We start from the raw sequence: 25,121 nt of genomic DNA, 5'->3' as shown, positions 1-25,121 counted from the left end.
CTGGGTGCAGGGAGAGCCGAGGGCTGCTGGTCAGTGAGAACAGAGACTGGGAGACTCCAGGTGCAGGGAGAGCCGAGGGCTGGGCTGTAGTTGCGGCCTTGCTTACAGCGTGTGCCTTGCCATGGGCGCCGTGGATGTGTGGTGGAGCTGTGTGCTGACGGAGGCTGCAGTTTTAGGCTGAAGTGAGCATGGCTGGTGGGGCCTTGTGGCTCGTGGCTCACAGAGGCCACTGAGAATCCTCTTCCTCACTCAGGTTCACACAGGAGAGAGAATAAACAAACCATTTTGTGCTTGGCTTTATGCGGAAAGTTGAAATGCTTGTCATTAAAAGCCTTCACCTGAATGCCAGCCTCTTGTCCAATATTAAATTATTATTAGGAAATACTGTATGTAATGAAACTGACATGATTTGCTGTCTGATTGGTTTGTTTTCATTTCCTTTGTCTTTCTCAGGTTGGGGAGAAAGTCTTTCCCATCTGGAGGTGACAGAGCAGCTCTGTGGGGGATGTCCACTGCATCTTAGGGGACATTCGTGACTCCAAGGGTCACTCCTGGACGGATGCGTGTCCTGGGAAAGCCATGGACTTACTCCAGGATGGGGTGGTGGCACCCTCACCCACGGGCTCGGGGCTCCAGGGTCCTCCCCATACGCCCGGCACCGCGGGGCCTACCCTTACCATTGCCACTGCCCTACCTGTCCTGAAACCTGGGCTGTGTTTCCAGTGTCCACTGTGGGTAGTTGGTGGCCCACTGTCCCTCAGCCAGGCCAGTCCTGAGCTCCCAGGATATGCGTGTCAACCCTGTGCTCTGAAGGTGGCTGTTCATGCATCGTGTGTGCGTGTGTCCTTCCCGCCCTTGGCTCATCGCTCGGCTCATGGACGTGGGGTCCCAGATCGTCGCAGGAGCTGGAGGTGCGATGCACGTGGTGGGGCTCTGCATGGGGTAGTCCGCTTGTAGAGACGTCTTCCAGATAAGTTATGGGTCGGCACATAGGACATGCTCAATAAATATTTTTTAACAAATGAATGTCGGTGTGTATCCTGTTTCTATGCACATACGTTATTTATCAGAAGCATGGGTCATACTGTGTGCATTGCTTTATAATCTTTTTTGGTGTGTGTGATTTTGATTTTTACTTAACTTTTTATTGAAATATGTATTATATACCCCAAATTGCACAAGTCATGAGCGTACAGATGGGTGAAGTTCCACAAAGTAGGCACACGTGTAACCAGCCTTCAGGCCAAGACCCTTCAGCACGCTGGAGGCCCCCAGTGCCCCTCCAACCCCGAACCACCGCTAAGGATGATGCTGGCTTCTGTGACCAGGGGCTTTAGCCTGGCTCCCAACACTGTGTGAATGGGATTACACACTGTGAACTTGCTGTAGGCTGAATGTTTCACGTCCTCCCGAAGCTCCTGTGTTGAAAACGAATCCCCAGTAAGGTGGTGTTAGGATGATTCCATCATGATGATGGAGCCCCATGAATGGATTTCATGCCCAGAGGTCCAGAGGCAAAAGGCCTATTTTGCTGTGACCCATGGAATCACACTCCGGCACACCAGTTCGATCCCTGGGTCGGAAAGATCCTCTGGAGAAGGAAATGGCAATCCACTCCAGTACTATTGCCTGGAAAATCCCATGGACAGAGGAGCCTGGTAGGCTACAGTCCATGGGGTCGCAAAGAGTCGGAGACGACTGAGTGACTTCACTTAATGGAATCACACAAGTTTGTCCTTCTTAAACATAGTGACAGGATGGGGGCAAGACAGACACTGCTGTTCTGATGGGAGGTTGGAAGGAGTCAGACAGTGAGGGGTCCCAGGCACCTCCAGACACAGCAAGGCAAGTTCCATCAGCTTGTAAGGCTGGACAGGAATCCTCTGGTTTGATGCTCTGTCTTCCAGGCCCACTAGGTGGCAGTAACCCTTCTGCTCCGGCCACCCAAGCAACTCGCTGTGACAGTTCCACCCCCGAGACCTTGGGCTGCATCATTCCAATGAAACCAGAGAGACACCCCTCCTTCCCGCCGGAAGCAGCCTTACCTCACCTGGGCAGGGGGGTGGGGCGGGTGGGATGGGGCGAGGGTGGGGTGGAGTGGGGGGTGGTACGCAGTGGCAGCCCTGGTGACCCTGATCGCCGCTGGGGGTCACTCTTCCCTTTCTTTGAAGGAGAATGGTGTTTGCAGCTGAGCCAGTCTGTGCTGTCAAATCCAATGGTTGGTGCCTTTTTCCTCCTGCTTGAATATTTGCCCTTTGGTTTCAGCTGTTTTATTACATTGTCTTGGAGCTCCTTGAATCTGTGAGCTGGTATTGTTTGTCAGTCTTGGGAAATTCTGGGCCATTCTTACTACATGTTTCTGCGCTACTGTCTGTCTTGTGTTTATGAAGTTGTTGACACATTTGTTGGAAAGTGTTTGCTGACCCCATGTGACTGATGGTCATCCTTCCTGCTTTCTACTGACCCCATCCACCTCCCAGTCCTGTCTTCTGCTGCATCTGATCCTGGGCTCCCCAGCACATCCCTGGCGTCAGTCCCGGGGGAGTGTGAGTCCTCAGGACACAGAGCCCTCCCTCCCCCAGCACCCGGGAGAACCAAGCAGACTGTCCAGACGGGCTGTCAGCCCAGGGGGACATTCAGACCAGAGTCAGGCAGGGACAGGGCTCTTCCTGTGCTGTGTGTGGGAGCTGCCCTCAACGGTAGCTTCCTGGCTGGTATGCAGTTGGCTGTCAGAGCTGTGGTGGAGGCCGTGGGTGTGAGCCTTGAGGACAGCTACCTTCGGGAAAGGCTGGTGGCCTTCCTTAAAACCACCAGAGGCAAAGTGTGGGTGGTGGGCCTAGATGGAAACTGAGATCGAGGTGGTGTTTATAGACCAGCTCGAGCAATGGGATGGGAGCCGGAGCATGTGGGTGGATGTTCGGCAACTTCCAGGGGGATAGGCAGGGACTTCCTGAGTCGGGGGGAGACCAGGCTTGGAGCTGGATGGTGGGTCTGGAACCCCAGAGGGTCGAAGGCATTGTCCACCATAATGAGGACCCTGGGTCGTGCGCCAGCCATGCTGGGCCCTCTCCTATGACATGAGAGGCCAGTGAGTGCAGACGGTGAGGAAGCAGGTCTCGAGGAGGAAGTTCAAGGAGAGGGCAAGGTTAGATGTAAGACCCACAGCCCTTGGCTAGGCAGGCACCCATGGCCCCCACCGCTCATTCAGCCAGGATTCTCCGCTCCAGAGTTGAGCGCCTGGAGGTGAGTCTGCAGGTGCCAGTGCTGCCCTCAGAGAAGTAACCGAATGGAACGTTCCCTCCACTTGGTTGAAGATGTTACCCCTAATCTAGATTTAAAAGGTACTTTATCCATACGGATCTTGAAATTATTTGTTCTAGTTCTGTGAAAAATACCACTGGTAGCTTGATAGGGATTGCATTGAATCTGTAGATTGCTTGCAAACTAGTACAGCCACTATGGAGAACAGTGTGGAGATTCCTTTAAAAATTGCAAATAGAACTGCCATATGACCCAGAAATCCCACTGCTGGGCATACACACCAAGGAAACCAGAATTGAAAGAGACAATGTTCATGGCAGCACTGTTTATAATAGCCAGGACATGGAAACAACCTAGATGTCCATCAGCAGATGAATGGATAAGAAAGCTGTGGTACATATACACAATGGAGTATTACTCAGCCATTAAAAAGAATACATTTGAATCAGTTCTAATGAGATGGATGAAACTGGAGCCGATTATACAGAGTGAAGTAAGCCAGAAAGAAAAACACCAATATAATATACTAACACATATATATGGAATTTAGAAAGATGGTAATGATAACCCTGTATGTGAGACAGCAAAAGAGACACAGATGTATAGAACGGACTTTTGGACTCTGAGGGAGAGGGAGAGGGTGGGATGATTTGGAAGAATGGCACTGAAACATGTATAATATCATGTAAGAAACGAATCGCCAGTCTATGTTCAATGCAGGATACAGGATGCTTGGGGCTGGTGCACGGGGATGAGCCAGAGAGATGATATGGGGTGGGAGGTGGGAGGGGGGTTCAGGATGGGGAACTCATGTATACCCGTGGCGGATTCATGTCAATGTATGGCAAAACCAATACAATATTGTAAAGTAAAATAAAGTAAAAATAAAAATAAAAAAGGTACTTTATCCTCAGTGAGATAATGTACAAATATTTATAAGTCTAAAATGATGATGGGGCTTACCTCATGGTCCAGTGGTTAAGAATCTGCTTTGCAATGTAGGGGATACCGGTTTGATCTCTGGACAGGGAAGACCCCACATGCCTCAGGGCAACTAAGCCAGTGTGCCATGACTACTGAGCCTGTGCTCTGCCACGAGATGGGCACCGCAGTGAAAGCCCATGCATCACAACTAGAGAGTAGCCCCTTCTTGCTGCAACTAAAGAAAGTCCACATGCAGCAACGATGAGCCAGTGCAGCCAAAAATAATAAATAAAAAAAATTAAAATGGTGACAGAACACAGTTTGCTACACTATCGGTTCAGTTTATTCACTCAGTCATGTCCGACTCTTTATGACCCCATGGACTGCAGAATGCCAGGCTTCCCTGTCCATCACCAACTCCCGGAGCTTGCTCAAACTCATGTCCATCAAGTCGCTGATGCCATCCAACCATCTTTGTTATTCCCTCTGTCATCCCCTTCTCCTCCTACCTTCAGTCTTTCCCAGCATCAGGGTCTTTTCAAATGAGTCAGCTCTTCACATCAGGTGGCCAAAGTATTGGAGCTTCAGCTTCAGCATCAGTCCTGCCAAAGAATATTCAGGACTGATTTACTTTAGGATTGACTTGTTTGATCTCCTTGTTGTCCAAGGGACTGAGTCTTCTCCAACACCACAGTTCAAAAGCATCAATTCTTCAGCACTCAGCTTTCTTTATAGTTCAACTCTCACCATAACTCTACTAGACAGACCTTTGTTGGCAAAGTAACATCTCTGCTTTTTAATATGCTGTCTAGATTGGTCATAGCTTTTCTTCCAAGGAGCAAGTGTCTTTTAATTTCATGGCTGCAGTCACCATCTGCAGTGATTTTGGAGCCCCCCAAAATAGTCTCTCACTATTTCCATTGGTTCCCCATCTATTTGCCATGAAGTGATGGTACCAGATGCTATGATCTTAGTTTTCTGAATGTTGAGTTGTAAGCCAACTTTTTCCACTCCTCTTTCACTTTCATCAAGAGATTCTAGTTCTTCTTCCCTTTCTGCCATAAGGGTGGTGTCATCTACATATATGAGGTTATTGATATTTCTCCTGGCAATCTTGATTCCATCTTGTGCTTCATCCAACCCAGCATTTTGCATGATGTGCTCTGCATATAAGTTAAATAAGCAGGGTGACAATATATAGTCTTGACGAACTCCTTTCCCAATTTGGAACCAGTTTGTTGTTCCATGTCCAATTCTGTTGCTTCTTGACCTGCATACAGATTTCTCAGGAGGTAGGTAAAGTGGTCTGGTATTCCCATCTCTTTAAGAATTTTCCACAGTTAGTTGTGATCAACACAGTCAAAGGCTTTGGCGTAGTCAATAAAGCAGAAATAGATGTTTTTCTGGAACTCTTTTGCTTTTTTTGATGATCCACCAAATCTTGCTACACTATAATAAGTTTTAATTAGATACCAATAGGAGCAACCTAAAAGTCTACATTTCTAAAAATGAAATTTAAAAAAAGACTTTAAAAACTGCTCATAGTTGTTGTTGTTCAGTTGTTCAATTGTGTCTGATTCCTTGTGACCCTATGAACTACAACACGCCAGGCTTCCCTGTCCTTTACTATCCCCTGGAACTTGCTCAGACTCATGTCCATTGAGTTGGTGATGCCATCCAACGATCTCATCCTCTGTTGTGCCCTTGTCCTCCTGCCCTCAATCTTTCTCAGCATCAGGGTCTTTTCCAATGAATCGGCTCTTCACATCACGTGGCCAAAATATTGGAGCTTCAGCTTCAGTCCTTCCAGTGAATATTCAGGGTTGATTTCTTTTAGGATTGATTGGTTTGATCTCCTTGCTGTCCAAGGGACTCTCAAGAGTCTTCTCCAGCACCACAGTTTGAAAGCATCAATTCTTCAGTACTCAAAAGGCCACTCATGTTACACAAAATTGGACATTTGAATGTTTCTAGAATCTAGTTTCTGTTCCTGATGACATTGCACTGAACACATTTCTGGATCTGCCTCTTATTCAGCCTGTGCATGTGCCTGGCACAGGGGTGAGTGCCTGGTGTGGGGCTGGGATGTGGGACCCCTCAGCTGCACCTTGCTTCCCCCTCTCCAGAGTCCCCTTCCCCTCACCCAGCCTTGAGCTGAGAGCTGTGCTTTCTGTATCCACTGAGAAAATAATGCAACTGTAAGGAATCCCTCCCTTTGGAGAACAAAACCAAAGAACACAGCTGGTCAGTGCACAGTCCCTTGCAGAGAACATCCCCATGCTTACCTCAAGGGTGATACAGGCTGTTGATCTGGATGTTTGCGGCAGGGGGTGGGTGGTGGTGGTAAGAAGAGGCAGCTCTGAGGAGGTGGCTTGAGGGAAGGGCCCCTGTGGTGGGGCTGGCAGCCTCTGGGCACCTTGTCTGTGCTGGGTCCCCCACCTCAACCCCTGGGAGTCTCCCAGCAAAGCTGAAAAGCTGCAGAACCCTCAGCGGATGTTGTTCACAGTCTGACCAGCCTTCAAGGGCCCAACTCCGGCAGCCACGCTGGGGACAGACGACCCCTCCAGCTCTGGATGGAGCACAGGTGAGGCCCTGTGTTCTGGGCGGGTCATGTTGAGTGGGATGTGCCACTGGACAGAGAGAGAATGGAGAGAAATGAGTGAAGACACAGGCCTTTAAGCTGAGGGGACTTTCTGAGTGCCACGTGGAGCACACTGGGAGAAATGCACCAGGAAACGCTCATTTCAGAACCCCAATGCTGAAGACAAGTTTCTAAGAGCTTCTGGGGTTGAGGGGAGGAAGATTGGGGCATTACCTGTGTAGGGAAAGAGCAAATCAGCCAAGATGCTGTGGTCAGGCTCTCTCACCCCACGGCCGCTCACTCTTGCCCCACATTTTGTAAATACATGGTTATATAACAGCTGAGATCAGTTACCTTCATGTCCCCATGTACCTGCTTGGCCACAGGCCACTTTTGTTCCATAAGAATATATAAGCCTGAAAAGCCCTTGCGGCTGCCTTAAAGCTGCGTCAAGACTGTGTCTGCTGGGTCAACCATGAGAGAGTACAGCGTGTCTGCTGCTACGGCTGTGCACGAGCCTGGAGAGAATAAACATGTCTGCAGTTCCTACAGCTCCTAGAGTTTTCTTCTAGCTACCCCACTCGCGCCTTGCCTACCCTGGGCTCAGCAAACAGTGTGCACAGTGATACAGCAAGACAATTGGTGTAGCTGGCAGGATACCCAGCAGGTAGAGGAGCCTGAGTCTCCAATGGATGGAGAAAGCCAGCAGCCACCACATAGTATGTGGTACCTGGTGGCCACAGTCCTCTCAGTGTGGGTCCTGGTAGGAGACTAGGAGGTTGCGGAGGGGTCACTGGAGAGTACTGAAAAGGCATTCCAGGTGGTGAATTCCCATTTGCAGGACAAAGCAGCATGTACTGCCACTGGCAGTGTGGGGTGGATTTTCCTGACTGCCTTGAATATGGATAGTGATGCTGTGCAAGCGCGCGAGTTGCAGAGATGAGAAGAGCTAGAGCAGAGTATACACACTCTGGAGCAAGAGATGCGTGGCTTTGAGGAACCCAGTGCCTTGAACTATGAGGTAATGAGGGACGCTGAGCCTTGTGAAACCGTGGGTCCCCACCTCTCCACAAGGCCCATTGTGCAGCAGAAAGTGAAGTATGAGCAGCCTATTCTTGGTGGGGGGCATCCTCAAGGGACCCCCGAATGTGACTGAGTTCATGACATATCAACTCAGATGACTTGGGTAAGCAGTTTCAGCAAAAGTAAGGGGAACCCTTGGCAGCACCGCTTTTGCGACTCTGGGACACAGGTGTGGACAGTATCCTTTGTTGCAGGGATGTGATAGAACAGCTGGCATCTATAACCACTCACCCCTCCTTGAGACAAAGTTTGCAGAATGCCTGACCAAACACACCCCCTGACGGAATGGATGAATGCTGTATCTGCACCATGTGGCTGAACACAGGCAAGCTCCTGGATACTGTGAGTAAATGGCATACCTATGCCAAATTGACCCAAGTTGTGAGAGAACTGGGCATGAAGCAGCTGATATTTAACCCAAATATTTGGGCGTTTTACTGGTGGCATGTGAGATACCATTTTGAACAACGCTTTGTCCACCACTTTTGGATCCCTGGTTGCTATTCTTGAGCCCTATGTGGGGTGCCCCATCTATGAAGTGACCTCAATGGTGGCTAAAAATTGGGAGAAATAGAGGGGCTGTGGCAGGCAAGAGGTGTCAGGAGTATGAAGACCCTGAGCTGGTAAGGCCCCATCTGGATGACATGAATGCAAATGCAGGCTGATTAGCTGACAGTTGGAGTTGACAGAAATAAAACTGATAAATAGCCTCATGCTCTGCTCCTAGAGCTACAGAGGTAACTGAGACCAGTGCAGCAGTTTACTGGTTATGGAGAGCACCCACAGCAAGAGACATGGGCGGTCCAGTTAGACAATTACATGGTTCCCAAGGATGTTCTTTTAGATGCCCTTTTCCACTTTGAATAGGGTTCAGACCAAGGTGTTTGCCCAAAGAGCCCAAGCAAGGTACCAGAGGCCCCATGTAGAACCTGCAATTCACTGGTCACTAGCTGATGTACAGAGAGTAGTTGCTCCGGGTGATGCTGTGCCAAATGCAGCCTTGTTGACAGCAAGTTGGAGCAGCTTCCTGGTCCTAGTACACACACTGATGGCTATGGCAGCCACACGTTGTCGCGTATTTAGGCTGTATCCTATGGTGTAGATTTTTGCTCCCTTGGTGGCTCAGACAGTAAAGAGTCTGCCCTCAATGTGGAAGACCCAGGTTGGATCCCTGGGTCAGATCCCTTGGAGAAGGAAATGGCAGCCCATTCCAGGATTCTTGCCTGGAAAATCCCGTGGACAGAGGAACCTGGTAGGCTACAGTCCATGGAGTCGCAAAGAGTCAGACATGACTGAGTGACTAACGCAAAAGTATGACGTAGACTTAGTAGAGCAGTATGCCGTAAAGGCTGTGTAGTTCTGAGCTTTCTTCCAGCTTCCCCACTTGTGCCTTGCCTACCCTGGGGTCAGTGAACAGCATGCATAGCAAGACGACCTGCAAACATATATGAAGCAGAACCAGCCCCCCTGACCTCCCAACAGCCAGTGTGCCCTGAACATGACTCTAGAGCCAGTGGACTACAGGGCGAGGGCCAGATGAGGGCGTTTCCAGACCCAAAGGCGCTCTCCTGCTCTGGCTTTCAGCGTTCCATTCGCATCAGCTGTCTTTCTCCCCACTCAGGCGGCAGTCTGCTGACTTTTCTTTCCTAAATGTAGGTCCCATGAGGCAAGCCTTTGTCTTCTGTTCTGCTCTGCCCCATGTGCCTGCCTCCCGGCAGATCCTAGAGGAATGCTTGTTAAGGAAGAAACTATTTGTCACAGGTGAAACAGAGAGCAAAGTGAGCAAGGGAGACTTCCCTGGTGGTCCAGAGGTTAGGAATCTGCGCTTCCACCACAGGGAACTAATTTCTGGTCCAGAACTAAGGTTCCACTGAAACCAAATACAGCAGAGAAAAGCAAGTGAGGACAAGTGCCTCCCCTTGATACTCACACCTGGAGGAAGTGAGCACTAGAGGTGCAGACACAGGATTAGAAATAACAGCTACAGGAGAGGCACCGCTAATCACCAAGGATCAGTCAAGCTTGTATTAAAGCAGAATCTGTGACTGTTTCACACATTTTTTATTTGTGAGATATAATTTACATATCACACATTCCACCCCTTAAAGTGTTACTACTGTCGACTGAAAAAATAAAACACAACCTAAAAGTTGAGAATTGTTTTATCCTGCAGACTTTCGGAGGACTTCAAGCTTGGGAGGCAGCCTCTCAGAATAGCTCTGAGGGACTGCTTGGAAGAGGCAAGGGAGGAACCAAGATATACAGGAACTTTGCAGCAAAAATCAGGTGGCCAGAACATCAAAAGTTTACTGTTAATTAAGGAAAACTGGACATCTCAAGTTAAGGAGCTTAGTGCTTGTCTGTGTGCAGGAAGATGTGGAGTCTGGGCTCACTGAAGCCAGTCCTGTGATCTGCAATTTCAGCTCCCGGGGCCACTGCCGGTGCTTTCCCATCCTGAGTCCCTTCAGGGCTCACTGTCAGGGCGTGTAGTGGCTGGGTGGCTGCAACATCCTTTGTTCACTGACATGGCAGCAACATTATCCATTCACGCTGCAGTCACAGAGTTGGGCAGCGTCACCACAATCTAATTCTGGAGTATCTTATGAAGCCCTGAAGAACCCTGTCCCCATTAGCAAGCAGTGAACTCTCTCCCAGGCTCCCCCTACCACCCCTGCAACCACTAACCTATTTTCTGCATATGGATTTGCCTCTTCGGGACATGTCGTATAAATGGACTCCTACAATATGTGATAGTTTGTGACTGGCTTCTTTCATTTAATAGAATGTTTTCAGGACCACACTGTAGCATGTGTCAGAAAAGCAGTACTCCACACTTTGTTTATTCATTCACCTGTATAAACGCCGGGGCTTTCTCCACTATTTGGCTATTATGAATAATGATGCTAAAATATTCTTGAAAAGTTTGGAGCATGCATGTTTTCATATCTCTTATGCAGATACCAGGAATGGACTTTCTGTCATATGATAATTGTATGTTTAACTATTTGAGGAAGTGTCAAACTGTCTTCCAAAGTGGCCACACCAGTTTATATTCCCATCAGCAATGTATGAAGATTCCAATTTCTCCACATCCTCACCAGCACTGGTTTTGTCTTCTTAAAAAGTAGTTGTTGCAGCTGTCTGAATAGGTGTGATGTGGTGTCTCATTTGGTTTTGACTTACCCTTCCTGAATGGCTGCCAATGCTAAGCATCTGTTCATGTGCTTGTGGGTCATTTCTACACCTTCTGTGGAGGAATGTCTATTCAGATAATTTCCTATTTATTCATCTTTTGTTACTGAATTGTGAGAGTTCTTCATGTATTCTGGATACAAGTCCCTTGTCAGATATGTGATTTACAAATATTTTTTCCACTCTGTGGAGTTTTCATTTTGCAGCACAAATATTTTTAATTTTGATGATATCCAATTTATTTTTTCTTTTTTGTCACTTTGTTTTTGGTAAATCTAAACAGTTGTTGTCTCACCCAAGGTCCTCAAGATTTACTCCTGTGTTTTCTTCTAAGAGTTTATGGTTTCAGTTCTTTCATTTTGAGTGACCCATTTTGAGTGAATGTTTGCATATGGTGTAGGGAGGTGTGCCGCTTCACTCTTGTGTGTGTGGGGGTCTCGTTGTCCAGCATCATTTGTTATAAAGACTCTTCTTCCCCTTTTGAATGGCCTTGGTGCCTTGTAGAAAATCTGCTGAGCTCACAGATGAAAAAGAATAACAGGCTACAGTAAAAGAGCAGGCAAGTAAGGGAAGCAACCATCAGTTCATGAAAAAACAAAAGAGAATAAAGATGAATGAAGTTTATCAGTCAAAGAAGTTTAAAAAGTAAGCAAAGCAGGAAGAAGCCTCAAATAAAAATGAAAGCAGAAATTAATTTGGAAAGACAATAACAGAAAGATCTCTGGAAATGTGCAAATATTTGGAAAATAGAACGCATACTTCCAGATAACCCAGGGCTCAAAGAATGGGACATGACAATCTATTTTCAACTGAATGAAAATATATAAAAATTCAGGAGATGAAGCTAAAGCAGCACTTAAGGGAAATTTATACCATTAAAAGTCTGTATTACATACTGAATGCCACAGAACTATACACTGAAAAATGGTTAAAACTGTATATTTTATTTTAGGTACATTTTATCACAATCAAAGAAGAAAGTCCTCCACTTAAGGATCTCAGTTTCTGCCTGAAGAAACTGAAAGAGAAGAAAGAGCATATTAAACCCGAAGTAAGTGGAATAAAGTCACTGCAGATGGTGATTTCAGCCATGAAATTAAAAGACACTCCTTGGAAGAAAAGTTATGACCAACCTAGATAGTATATTCAAAAGCAGAGACATTACTTTGCCGACTACGGTCCATCTAGTCAAGGCTATGGTTTTTCCTGTGGTCATGTATGGATGTGAGAGTTGGACTGTGAAGAAGGCTGAGCGCCGAAGAATTGATCCTTTTGAACTGTGGTGTTGGAGAAGACTCTTGAGAGTCCCTTGGACTGCAAGGAGATCCAACCAGTCCATTCTGAAGGAGATCAACTTTGGGATTTCTATGGAAGGAATGATGCTAAAGCTTAAACTCCAGTACTTTGGCCACCTCATGTGAAGAGATGACTCATTGGAAAAGACTCTGATGCTGGGAGGGATTGGGGGCAGGAGGAGAAGGGGACGACTGAGGATGAGATGGCTGGACGGCATCACGGACTCGATGGACGTGAATCTGAGTGAACTCTGGGAGTTGGTGATGGACAGGGAGGCCTGGTGTGCTGCGATTCATGGGGGTTGCAAAGAGTCGGACATGACTGAGCGACTGAACTGAACTGAACTGAACTCAATTAAACAAACTAATTTACAGTTATTCTTTAGGCATTTCATTTCAAGAGACTTTTGGTTAAAATTCCTATGTTAAAGGTATAGATAGAAAGCAGTTCAAATTCAGTATAAAGTGATCAATGCAATCAAACATCATACATCCAGATTCATAACATTTTGACAGAGTTTTTGTAGCAGGTCTCTTTCTAAGTTTTTAAAGTATGAAGTATTTTAAAAAATAGTACTCTTCAGTGGAGAGAATAACTGACTTTTAAGACTTTAAGATAGAGTGACTGTGCTGAGACTGAATCCTCAGCAGATGAATAAGCCAACACCATATAAATAAGGATGCAGTGATCTCTTCTTCCCTGAAGAAGAGGCCCAACTGCTTCTGTGGCCAGTTGCCCAGGGTCCTGCATGTTCTCCATGCTCAGGGCCTAAGGAGCTCAGATGGAGAACCCCTCTTTTGGGGAGGCACCCACACTTGACTAGCAAGTGGCCACCAGGGCCTGGCATCCATGGTTCCCAACTCTTCCTGCCCCTTTGTGACTCCCACCCACATGACCATATGAGTACAGAATTGTCCAAAATGGAAAACTAGATATAGAATACTCAAATAAGATTTTGACACAATAATTAAAGAAATTCAACAAGAGCTGAAACAAAGTGTTTTCTGGAAAACTCTGGAGCTTGATTCTGTTATGATTCATAACCACTGATAGAAAGTAGAGATGTCAATTCATACAATACCTGAAGAAGCAAGTCTCCTTCAGAAAACAGTTCTCCATGGACCTGTGCAAAAGGGTGCTCTCTTCCGGGGTTTGTGGATGGGTCAGCAGAGCAGTCCACACTGCCGTCCTTTAAGGTGGCTGAGAAGAACAGGTGTTGTTATGAAGATGTTCTGTCCACCTGAGACAGACAGGAGAACCCAGGTGATCCTGGTTCTCAGCTCAGAATGGCAGATGCGGCTTTGTTCCCTGGCACCTTGCACTCTTCCCCAAAGGCTCCAGCAAGAGTGGCCATGTAATTAAAACCTGCCCCTCCACCTGGGAATAGGGCATCATTTCACTCTTTGTCTGAACAGTTCTTACTGAAAGCTACTCTGCAGGCAAAGCATTCATTCAATTCCAAGTGCTGCCTCCTCTGAGGAAGACCCATCGTTTCTCTGATGAAAGTTACTTGCTCCTCCGTCTCCTAGTAGTACGCAGGTATCACGTGCTGTTTCTGCCTGATCCATCAGACCAGGCGGAAGCAACTGACACAGCCTGTGATAAGAAGCTGCTTTTGTTTCATCACATCCACCCATCTTGGTCTGAAACACCAGCTCTCACTGGACCAAGACACCAGCCTCCTCACTGGTCTCCCTATACTTCTACTTTTGTCCCAGGCAATCAAGCCTCTGAACAGCAGCTGATGTAGCATCTCTTGTACTTGCACAGCACATGATGCCACTTTCCTGCTCAGAAGCATCCAAAAGCTCCACATCACAGGACAAAATAATAATCCTGACCATGATGTATCAGTTTGATTTTGAGTAATTGGAATTAGCAAGGAAACAGCTTCTCCTGTACAGTCTCAGAGGTTGCAGTCAGGACCGTGCACAGCTATGTTCCATGAGGTTTCCTGGGACTGGCTCCTTGGAGCTCGCCCTCTGCCCTTCTGGGCCTCAGTCTTTTCACTGTTTCCTGAATAATCCATGCAGTGCCAGGAGCCCTGCAGGCACTGCCCTCTGCCAGAGGGCTCCTCCTTCACGTGCTGTATGGGCTCAGCTGTCCTCAAGTGGCCTCCCCCTCCACAGTGTTGATCAGCAGCACCTGCCACTCTGCCCTGGTCCCCTCAGCAGCCCCTCGGAACCTGCACCTGATGTCTTATTGTGCATCTGTCTCTGGAGTCACAATCTGCGTCCTCCACTCCACCTAACCTCTGTACTGACAGCTCTTTGCTCCCCGTGAGCCCCAGCACCTGCAGAAGAGCCCAGAGTGTGATGTGCCTTCGTGTACTCCACAGGGTGAGGCAGGCAGACAGATGTCACATGCTGGGCCTTTATCCTGGCATTGCCAAGGGCTGAGATCATTGTCATGCTTGTGCACAAGGAAAGCAACAGGACTTGGGTTCCGGGATCACAGGCAAGGGAAGAAGCAGCTTCCCTGGACAGGCCTCAGGGGTTGGGGGTCACCTTTTCTCTGTCTTTGTCCTCTATTCCATAAATCTAAGGTGAGTATCTTCCAACCATAAATTCCAAACCCCATTTCCCTGTATCTGTAAAAACAAAGAGAACACGGACCCACGAGGTACACAGGTATATCCATTCTATACAAACCACCCTGAGTTCTAGCAGTGAGCCAGAAAAATGAGCCAAGATTTTTTCATTTCACATTACTTGGTGTTCTCTTTAGGTAAGACTGACTGTATGAGTCCCAGTGATATTTAGCTGGGTAAACACGAGATTTATTACTAATGCAGATAAGGAGGTAATTTCACGATTTATTTGACAATGAATGACTGACTCTCCGGTGCAAATTCTGGAAACTCCTCCCCTTAAAATCATCAGTAATAATGGTGACTGTATTTTTTTTAATCTCAAAGATGAAGTCTGAAAATAAAAAGCCTTATCTAAAAAACCTTATAGGACCAGCACATGCATAAGTAGTGGAACAGTGTCTGACATTAGAAACACAGGTCTGCACTTGCCTCATAAACAAGTCGTCCTTTAGTTTACACAGACAACAGCATCACACGTGAACTTCTAAAGTCTTCGGGAAAGTGGCAAAGACGCACTAGCAAGCTCATTAAAAGTCCTCAGGAAGAGGGCTTTCCTTTTGTCACATGGACTTGGCCACAGAACGCCAGCCTGACAGCTTCTGGACATCAGAGCAACATGGTCTGATACACACCCAGTCCATGGTCTGTATAGCACGGAGCTCTGTACCTCGTGGGGCCGTGTTCTCTTTGTTTTTACAGATACAGGGAAATGGGGTTTGGAATTTACGGTTGGAAGGTACTCACCTTAGATTTGTGGAATAGAGGACAAGGATTGAGAAAAGGTGACCCCAAACCCTGGGGTCTGTACAGGGAAGCTGCTCCTTCCCTTGCCTGTGACCCCCGAACCCAAGTTCTGTCAGAGGCAGGACGGATGGCTGCCTTGTTCCCCAGACTCTGAAGACAGTTTTTGCAATCAAGGGATTTAAGGCTCAAAAAGCCCACTAGTCCAGATATCACTGTATTATGTTACATATGTTAGTATTATTCCTCAGGGACACGAGCTTCCTGAAGGATGGAAAACCTGGCCCCCGTATATAAGCCCCCTCCCCACCCTTCTTTTTCCTCTGTTGCTCTCATTAAGCTTCTTCCAGTCAGTTAACACATTCCCCTTTGTCTACAAACTTAATGTCTTGACAAATGTATTTTTTCCCTTCCTCAAACCTCTTGAAGGAAAAGCACCTGCAATTGGGTAAGACAAACTACTATTAAGATGTCTGGCTTTGATTGACCAGATATTTCACTCAAGCCCTGAAATGTTTTCCTTCCATTCCTCTCAAATGTTTACCAAAGTCGAGCTGTGCTTAAGACTGCGTGAAGAACAGGGGAATGGTGAGAGAGGCACTTTTGGGCTCGGAGGTGGTGGGTAGAAAGCACCACCTGAAGCGCTGTGGCCTGACGTGCTCCATCCAGCCGGAGGGACCCCCAGCTCCGGGATGTCTTCCTGGAAGAAACAGCACGTGGAACAGACCCTGAAGAATGAGCAAGATGCCGACTGCCAGTGCTTTCTGTCAGAGCTCACCCCAGGATGTCCCCAAAGGCACGGCTTGTGTGCACCTCCCCGCCGTGCGCTCAGGGTCCTGTTCCTTGTCACGGAGCCTAGAACCTTCCTCCTGTCCCAGTCTCTGAGGCCACACACATCCTGAAGGGGGTGAAAAGCTGCTCCCATTTCCATGCTTTTGTCTCCAGGTGAGTCCCACCCCAACCCAAGGTCTCACCAGTCCTTCCCAAGGAGACCCAGGCTGTTGCCTGCAAACATTGCAGGAAGCGAGAGATGAATACAAATCCAAACTGTAGTAAGGGGCCTCGAAGACACATCTCTCTGGTGAACTGCACTCAGCACCTTTCAGATTTCAGGAAATACAGGGGAAAAGCAAGATGAAAATCCAAAAGCCACAGAGAGATCTTATGATTCAGTGTTTTGGTAGCATTTTCTTTTCAGTATCAAATAAGAGGTGGTGATGGGGTGTTAACGCTGGTGCAGAAATCATCCTTCACTGGGGTGGCTCAGCCCATCCCAAAGCCCCGAAACCCCTGTGCTCTGGCTGAGGATTTGGGGTGGTGGCTCATGTCACTCAAAGAGGGAACTGCTGGAGAGCAGTGATGGCAGGGACTGAAAAGAGCGGGAAACTCGGTCCTGAGGGGTCAGCTGAGCAGCTGCATATCACACGCTCTGCTTCAGGATGTTCAGAAAAAAGGAAAGTGTGTCCTGGTCAAGAAACAATGGAAGCGTGGAGGGACTTGAGGAGAGGATGTCACAGGCAACTGGAGGCGGAGTAGACACACTGTAGAGGAAATGCCAGGGACTTGGGTCACAGGAATACATACCAATCTCATGAGTCCCCTAGCAGAGCAGAAGCCCTCAGTGATGCTCCAAGCCTCTTTTCTACTTTCAAGGAATGGATCACCACCTCTGTGTCTGTAGTGAACACCTCTTTAGAAATATTTGATAAGAAAAAAGATCCAAAGATTAAAAATAAATAAACATGTTTAATGATCTCATCAGCACAGCTCTTGTTCAAGGAAAGCATCTTACAGCCACAAAAATACCTATTAAGTGATATGACTCTGATTCTTGGAAAGAAATCCAAAGGCTGTTGAAGCTGCCTGTGCTTGTCCAGACCAGCATCAGAGATGGAGCAGCCTTGAGAAACTGCTGAGTTTGGCTTGAAATCAGAAGAAAGTCATTTGTTTGAAGAGGTCTGTGTCTCATTTTAGTATTTAGCAACTCAGTAACAAACAAACAGGCTTCTTTGTCATCACAGAGTCCAGTGGAGACCAGGGGTATCCCTACCTGCGAGCTCTGGGCCAGGACCCCTGCAGTATCTCTGGGTCATATGTTGCTGGAGACATGGCTGGTTGTCTGGGAGGATAAAGGTGTGGGAGGGGGTAGTGCTGCAGAAGGAATTCCATGCTCCAGCAGCCTTGCGCCAAGAAGTCCTGAGAAACAGGACTTTCTTCTCTTCAGAGTGAGACATCTGGGCAGGCTTCAGGCTGGCAGGGGTCCAGAGTGCCCACACTCTCTGATTCTACACACACCTCTTTTCAGGCTCCTTAGCCTCCTGCCATGCTAAGGGGTAATGTGCTTGTCCACTAGGCAGGGCAGCTCAAGCAGGCCAGCCCCCAGGCTCCCAGAGGGGTATGAGCAGTGGGCTCCTGTTCAGCCGTGTGCTTTCCCCATCTCTCCGGCAGAAGCTCCTCACCTGCTTTCTCTACAGGACAGTGAGCCCCAGAGCCCAAGACCCAGGTGATACTCATCCAGTCTCCAGCTCAAGCTCACGGGGTCATACTACTTCCCTCTTGTGGCAGAAGGGGCTCTGCCCAGTGCAGTGGGAGCTGGCTGGGCCCTAGCTCTGTCTCTTGCTGCTCTGCCACCTTCGGTGTATCCTTGACCTCTCTGAGGTCATGTTTCCTCATCTGACTGGAGTATGGTGACAGGGTACCACAGTCGGATGAAATACCTGCACAGAAGGCCTGGCTCAGAGGGGATGCTCAGAAATGGCACTTCTTTCTCACGGATGCTGAGTCACAGAGAAAGAGTGAGAAGCCGGACTGGTGAGCATGGATCAGGTAAAAGGGGCTAACCTTGAATCGTGACATTGTTGGCACATGGTGCTTCTGGAGGTGGGGGCGCAGGGAAACGCCGACTGAAGCAGGTGGACACATCTACTCCATTTACTGACCATCCAGGGGCTGGACAGAGAAATGGCCCAAGGGCAGGAAGCACTAACGGTGGGAGAGAAAGATCACGATCGACACAACATGGTCAGAATAAATCACAATATTCCCAGAGCCACACAGATCTTGAGTCAAAGCCCATTAGGTCAACTTCAGACTTTAGGTCAGCGACTGCATTAGAGAGGTCAGAAGAAGGAAAGTGCCAGTGGGGGAGCTCTCCTTGTGCTGGGAGGGGTGCCACAGGAACGCGAAGAGGCTCTGCTCACACCCCTTGCTCCCGGGAAGCTCTGCACTCTCTGCCAGCTTCTGGAGCCTTGGGGCAGGGTCGTGGGAGGGGAGTAGGGGTTAAGTGGAGGGAAATCCCCCAGCCACGTCCAAGCAGATGGTTGCTCTGCAGTCCTGGTATGCAGAGCCTCTCCTGGCATCTTCAGAGTCCCTGGGGGGATGAGTGCCTGTCTAATTGCAGGACCAGAGGTCCAGGCCCATCTTAGCTTTTATTTTTGCCACTTCTCAAGTGACCAGTGAAAGGCTAGGTGTGGACCCTCGTTGCTCAAGGTGTGGTCTGGGGCTGGGCCCTGAAAGCCTGTCTGAGATGCAGGTGCAAAACCAACCCCCCACACCCCTATGGTGACTGTGATCTGTCCCATGGGCAAGTGCACATTACAGTCTGGGGCACTGTGTGAGCTTGGCCAGCTCTCTGCTCTGCTGCCTGCCTTCCTACCTCCAGGGGTTTGCACACTCCTCACTGCCCACCTGGTGAAGAGTCTTGGCAGGAGGGACCACCTTTGGGTTTCCCTCCTCTCTGCCCCCAGTGAACAAGTCTCCTCATTGCTGGTCCCAGTTTGGGACTGAGTTGACATCCCGCCCAGAGCAGTTGGAGCTGTGGTTTCTGCTACTGGCAGCCCAGAGTGTCTTGACTGAAATGCACCTACTGATTGTTGTTGTTTAGCTGTTAAGTCATGTCTGATTCTTTGCAACAACCTGGACTGCAGCACACCAGGCTCCCTGTCCTTCACTATTGCCCAGAGTTAGCTCAAACTCAGATCCATTGAATTGGTGATGCCATCAGACTATCTTATGTTCTGCCGCCCTCTTCTCCTCTTGCCCTCAATTTTTTCCCCCAACATCAGGGTCTTTTTGAATGAGTCAGCTCTTCACATCAGGTGGCCAAAGTATTGGAGCTTCAGCTTCAGCATCAGGCCTTCCAATCTATATTCAGAGTTGACTTCCTTTATGACTGTTGGTTTGATCTCCTTGCTGTCCAAGGGACTCTCAAGAGTCTTATCCAGCACCACAATTCAAAAGCATCACTTCTTTGGTGCTCAGCTTTCTTTATAGTCTAACACTCACATCCATACATGACTACTGGAAAAACCATAGCTTTAACCAGACAGACCTTTGTCGGCAAGGTAATGTCTCTGCTTTTTAATACACTGTCTAGGTTTGTCAAAGTTTTCCTTCCAAGGAGCAAGCGTCTTTTAAATTCATGGTTGCAATCATCATCCTTAGTGATTTTGGAAAACAAAATCTGTCACTGTTTCCACTTTTTCCTGTTCTATTTTCCATGAAGTGATGGTACTGGATGCCATGATCTTAGTTGTTTGAATGTTGAGTTTTAAGCCAGCTTTTTCACTCTCCTCTTTCACCTTCATCAAGAAGCTCTTTAGTTTCTCTTCGCTTTCTGCCATTAGAGTGCTATCATTTGCATACCTGAGGTTGCTGATATTTTCCCCAGCAATCTTGATTCCAGCTTGTGCTTCATCCAGCCTGGCATTTAGCATGGTGTACTCTGCATCTAAGTTAAATAAACAGGGTGACAATATACAGCCTTGACGAACTCCTTTCCCAGTTTGGAACCAGTCTGTTGTTCCATGTCTGGTTCTAACTGTTGCTTCTTGACCTGCCTACAGGTTTCTCAAGATGCAGGTAAGGTGGTCTGGTATTTCTATCTTTTAAAGAATTTTCCACAGTTTGTTATGATCCACACAGACAAAGGCTTTAGCATAGTCAGTGAGGCAGAAGTAGATGTTTTTCTGGAATTCCCTTGCTTTCTCTATAATCTGATGAATATTGGTAATTTGATTCCTGGTTCCTCTGTATCTTCTAAACCTAGCTTGTACATCCGGAAGTTCTTGGTTCACATACTGTTGAAGCCTGACTTGGAGAATTTTAAGCATTACTTTGCTAGCATCTGAAATGAGGGCAATTGTACGGTAGTTTGAACATTCCTTGATTCTGCCCTTCCTTGGAATTGAAATGAAAACTGACCTTTTCCAGTCCTGTGGCCACTGCTGAGTTTTCCAAATTTGCTGATATATTGAGTGAAACACTTTCATAGTATCATCTTTTAGGATTTGAGACAGCTCAGCTGGAATGCCATCACCTCCACTAGCTTTGTTTGTAGTAATGCTTCCTAATGCCCACTTGACTTCACACTCCAGGATGTCTGGCTCTAGGTGAGTGACCACTTCACTGTGGTTATCCTGGTCATTAGGACCTTTTTTGTAAAGTTCTTCTGTGTACTCCTGCCACCTCTGCTTAATTTCTTTTGCCTCTGTTAGGTCCTTACTTTTTCTGTCCTGTATTGTGCCCATCCTTACATGAAATATTCCCTTGATATTTCAAATTTTCTTGAAGAGATCTCTAGTCTTTCCCATTCTGTTGTTTTCCCCTCTCACTATGACAAGGCCATGATCCATGAAGAGGCTCTCTTTGTTTCCTGGACAGTAAATGATGAAGACAAACTAGCCTCTGCCCTTTCAGGCATCTTGGGAGGAACACAAGGACAGTCCCAGAATCTTCTTGGTTGGATGGCCAGAGCTATCAAGGATGTCACAAAGGGCCAGGAGGCAGGGGAGGAGGAGAAAAGGAGGAATGAGGGGACCCAGTGGGGAGGAGAAAAGGGCAGGAAAGTCTGGGGGTGCTGGGGTAAGGTAGGGGATGAAGATGGGAGGTCACAGCCATGGGCAGGCTGGAGGTGGGGGACAGGAGAAAGGCCAGGTGAAGCCTTGAAGGGCAGGCTTTTATATCATCCAGAATGGGAAAGATGATCCTAGCCCCCAGTCTCAGGCCATGGCAGGAGGATGCTAGACCGTTAGAGTGGCAGCCAAGTGGACTGCATGGCCGGGGTGGGCCAGGACCCAGTGGATAGCGACATGTCCTCAGAGAAGCCCCTGTAGGTGTGGATGCTGGGCTCAGCCCTCCCGCCCTCTTGAGGGCCCAGCAGAAGTGAGCATTGTTTTCCCAAGCTGGCTCCTGAGGTGACACAAGTCTCTCCCAGATGCTCCACTCCTGCCTGGATGGGAAATGGCTGTCACCTCACCATTCAGATGAGGGACCCAGAGGAAGAATGTGCAGTTAGTGGGAGAGCCAGGACTTGGACACAGAGGTCTGAGCAGACCAGATTTGGTCTGGGGTAAGGACCATGGTGTCTCACGTGAAAACAACATGTGACCCTGTAAATAAAGCAGCTCTCCAGGGCAGCCCAAGGAACATACAGACACATTTTCCTTCAGGCTGACTCGTGGGGAGGTCAGACCCAGGGCAGAGGTTGGGTCTGTAGCTGTTGGCAGCCTGCCAGCATAGCTGAGTGGGTGAGGACAATCCCCCATGCTCCTTGGCCCTCCGTGGGGATGTCTGGAGGTGGGCAGGCCCTGGCACTACAGCCTGGAGATGGAGAGAGGTGAGCAGAGGGCAAGACATTCAGGGCCTTCATGTTCTGAGAGGGCCGGGCCCTCTGCCTCCCTCCCTACAAAGAATTCAGCCCTCTTGGAATTCACATGACATGAAATGAGTCAACTTAAGCTAGCAGTTCAGTGGCACTTAGCACATTCAAAACTCTGTGCAACCACCACCCCTGTCTAGTTCCCAAACAGGGTCAGCACCAAAGTGAAACCTGGTACCTCCTCAGTAGCACCTGCAGCCCTGCCCCAGCCCATGGCCACCACCTCAAAGGTGTGTGACCATGCTGTGGACATTACTGTACAGCATTAAACACTTATTCCCTGGAGGAGGAAATGGCAACCCACTCCAGCATTCTTGCCTGGAGAATCCTGTGGACTGGGGAGCCTGGTGGGCTATAGTCCATGGGGTTGCAAAGAGTCAGACACAACTTAGCAACTACACAGAAACAGTTACCACTGCATTTTGGGTAAAGTTTCCTAACTCTCAGTGAATTAGCAAGGTCAACTAGATCTAATCAACTTTTGAATTTCTCTTTTGAGCAGTTGTAACAATTTATAACACATCATCCTGTCCAAGACTCTTCTGTTCATTCTCCCAGAACTTGGCTCTCAGAGTAGGAAGGGCACATGTTCTCCTCCGGAGGACGTGGGAACAACAACCTCGTCTGTGCTCACCCATATCACCCAATCCCTGGAACACAAGTTTCATTTGCAGGAAGGGGTTAAGACCACCTCATCGTTCAGCAACAGCACACAGAAGTGAATGGGCAGTGGGTCCAGGAGCAGGACACTGTGCCCACCACATGATAGAGAAGTTTAGAAAAGGAAGTTTCCCAGAAGACAAGAAAAAAATATCTTGCTTTCAGAAGAATGAGCCCTTCTTTCTGAGCCAAAGTTCTGCAAGGTGGTGGAACACTTGGATTCTCATAAGAAATTACAAAGCAAAGGAAAGAAAGAAGACAGATGTCCACTCAGGCTGCTGTGCAGAAGACAGCTAGGCAGGGACACTGCATGCCTCTTCTGTGGGCAGCCTGAGAGGTGATGTGGAGCCCAGGATTTGCATCTCAGGTTGAGCACTGACACACCTGTGTTCTGGTTCACCCATCACACCTGTGTTGGGCATGGTACCTCCCACCTCTGTCTGAGATTCAAAAGCAATGATGTAGCTTTTGCCTGGACAGAAGTCTACCCCCAAGTGCTAGTGTCCATGGCCTCTTCTCATGCCTTGTCTTGGAATCACAGCTGCCACTTACCTGTGAAGTAGCTCTTCACCTTCAGGTAGCCACGATCAGCCTGAGGATGGAGAGCTTGTCAAGTCAGGCTCGCACATCCTCCAGGAAGGGCAGCAAGCTGCTGAGTTTGCCCAGCTCTTGATTGAGGCGGTCCTGGTGTCGTTTAGAAGGGTTGGACTTAGCACTTTCTGGAGGTTGTGGCCTAGGACTTGCAGAAAGAGAAAAGTGATCATCGTCCCATCCTCCTCTGCAATTTATTTAAAAACAAAACAAAACAATTTTTATTGGAGTGTAGTTGATTGACAATGTTGTGTTAGTTTCAAATGTACAGCAAAATGAATCAGTTACACATGTATATATATCCACTCTTTTTTAGATTCTATTAGGTCATTACAGAGTGTTGAGTAGAGTGTATAAAGTTATCTTCTTTATGTACAGTTGTATGTATATCTCCCAATTTATCCCTTCCCCTTGCAATTTCACTTCTGCATTACCCATGAGACTCCTGGAATTCTAAAATCCCTGGAATTTCTGAGGCAGGAGCCCTGTTTATAATTTCAGGTTCTGTTGGTCTATGAAGCCCTGTTGCAGCTCTGCCCACTGCCCTCCTGGCTATGGACCTTGGTCACAGACGTGGCTGTCTCACACAGTGAATGCAGATTAGACCTGGTGGCCCCCAGAGCACCAGGCCTGATGCTTTGATTATTCGTCCCTCCTCATCTCCCATGGCCTGACACATTTGCATTCATATTAAATTAGGAAATCTCTATATTGCAGTCAACACAGAGAAGATGAAAATTATACCTTATTAATAATTGAGCCACACACACAAGTGTATAGTCTGTATCTGTATCTATCAATATGTAGACTTTCTTTGCACACACACACACAAACACACACACACACACACCCCAGATCAAAATATAATCAAATTGCTGAAAACCAGTGATGGAGAGAAAGGTCTTAAAAGCAGCCAGTGGAAAAAGACAGATTACACACAGATGAATAAAGAGAATGGATGCTGGCTTATCATCAGGAAGCACGTGCTCCAGAAGGCAACGCCATGGGAGAAGGAGACAACCCAGAATTCCAATATGGAGAAGATCCTTCAAAAGAGAGGGCAAAGTAAAGACATTCTCAGACAAACAAAAATGTAAAGAATGTATCTACAGAATATTTGAGCTATAATAACTACTAAAGAATATCTTAAGCTGAAGGAAAATGTTACTAGACAAAAATGTGGATCTATGTGAAAGAATGAACAATGCTGCTGCTGATAAAAATGAAGTTAAGAACTAGACAAATTTAATTTGAAAGATACTTGACTGCTCAAAGAAAAATTAGTCGTGTTGCCTGTGGTGTAGAAGTGAAACGTATCAAAACAACAGCACAAAAACTGGGACAGGAAACAGCAGGTTACTGAGGGAGGCATGTACAACACCCATGGAGGTATTTAGTAATAAGATTTACATTTAAATCTTATGGCAATCGCTGAAAAATAAAGCACAGCTGACAAGGCACAAAAAGATATGAAGTGCTAACGGCATTAAATCCAGAGGAAGAAACGAAAGAGGACAATTACCAAAGCACTGTGGACAGAG

At 47.6% G+C, this 25,121-nt stretch overlaps 1 protein-coding gene across 2 annotated transcripts in view; it reads left to right on the top strand.

Annotated features, from left to right (window-relative positions):
* PRMT2 (protein arginine methyltransferase 2) overlaps positions 1–1,026 on the top strand; it is a 26,202-nt gene extending 25,176 nt beyond the window's left edge. For both annotated transcript variants that reach the window (XM_040264469.1, XM_040264461.1), the window contains one exon: positions 454–1,026. In XM_040264469.1, the coding sequence (XP_040120403.1) occupies positions 454–486 (33 nt within the window). In that variant the 3' untranslated portion in view covers positions 487–1,026. The remainder of the gene's footprint in view (positions 1–453) is intronic.
* The last annotated feature ends 24,095 nt before the right edge of the window (positions 1,027–25,121 follow it).

This window comes from Oryx dammah, unplaced genomic scaffold (genome assembly GCF_014754425.2).
Source record: "Oryx dammah isolate SB20612 unplaced genomic scaffold, SCBI_Odam_1.1 HiC_scaffold_2, whole genome shotgun sequence".
Taxonomy (NCBI): domain Eukaryota; kingdom Metazoa; phylum Chordata; class Mammalia; order Artiodactyla; family Bovidae; genus Oryx; species Oryx dammah.
The sequence above is the reverse complement of the archived record's forward strand: the minus strand, read 5'-3'. Positions and strand labels throughout refer to the sequence as shown.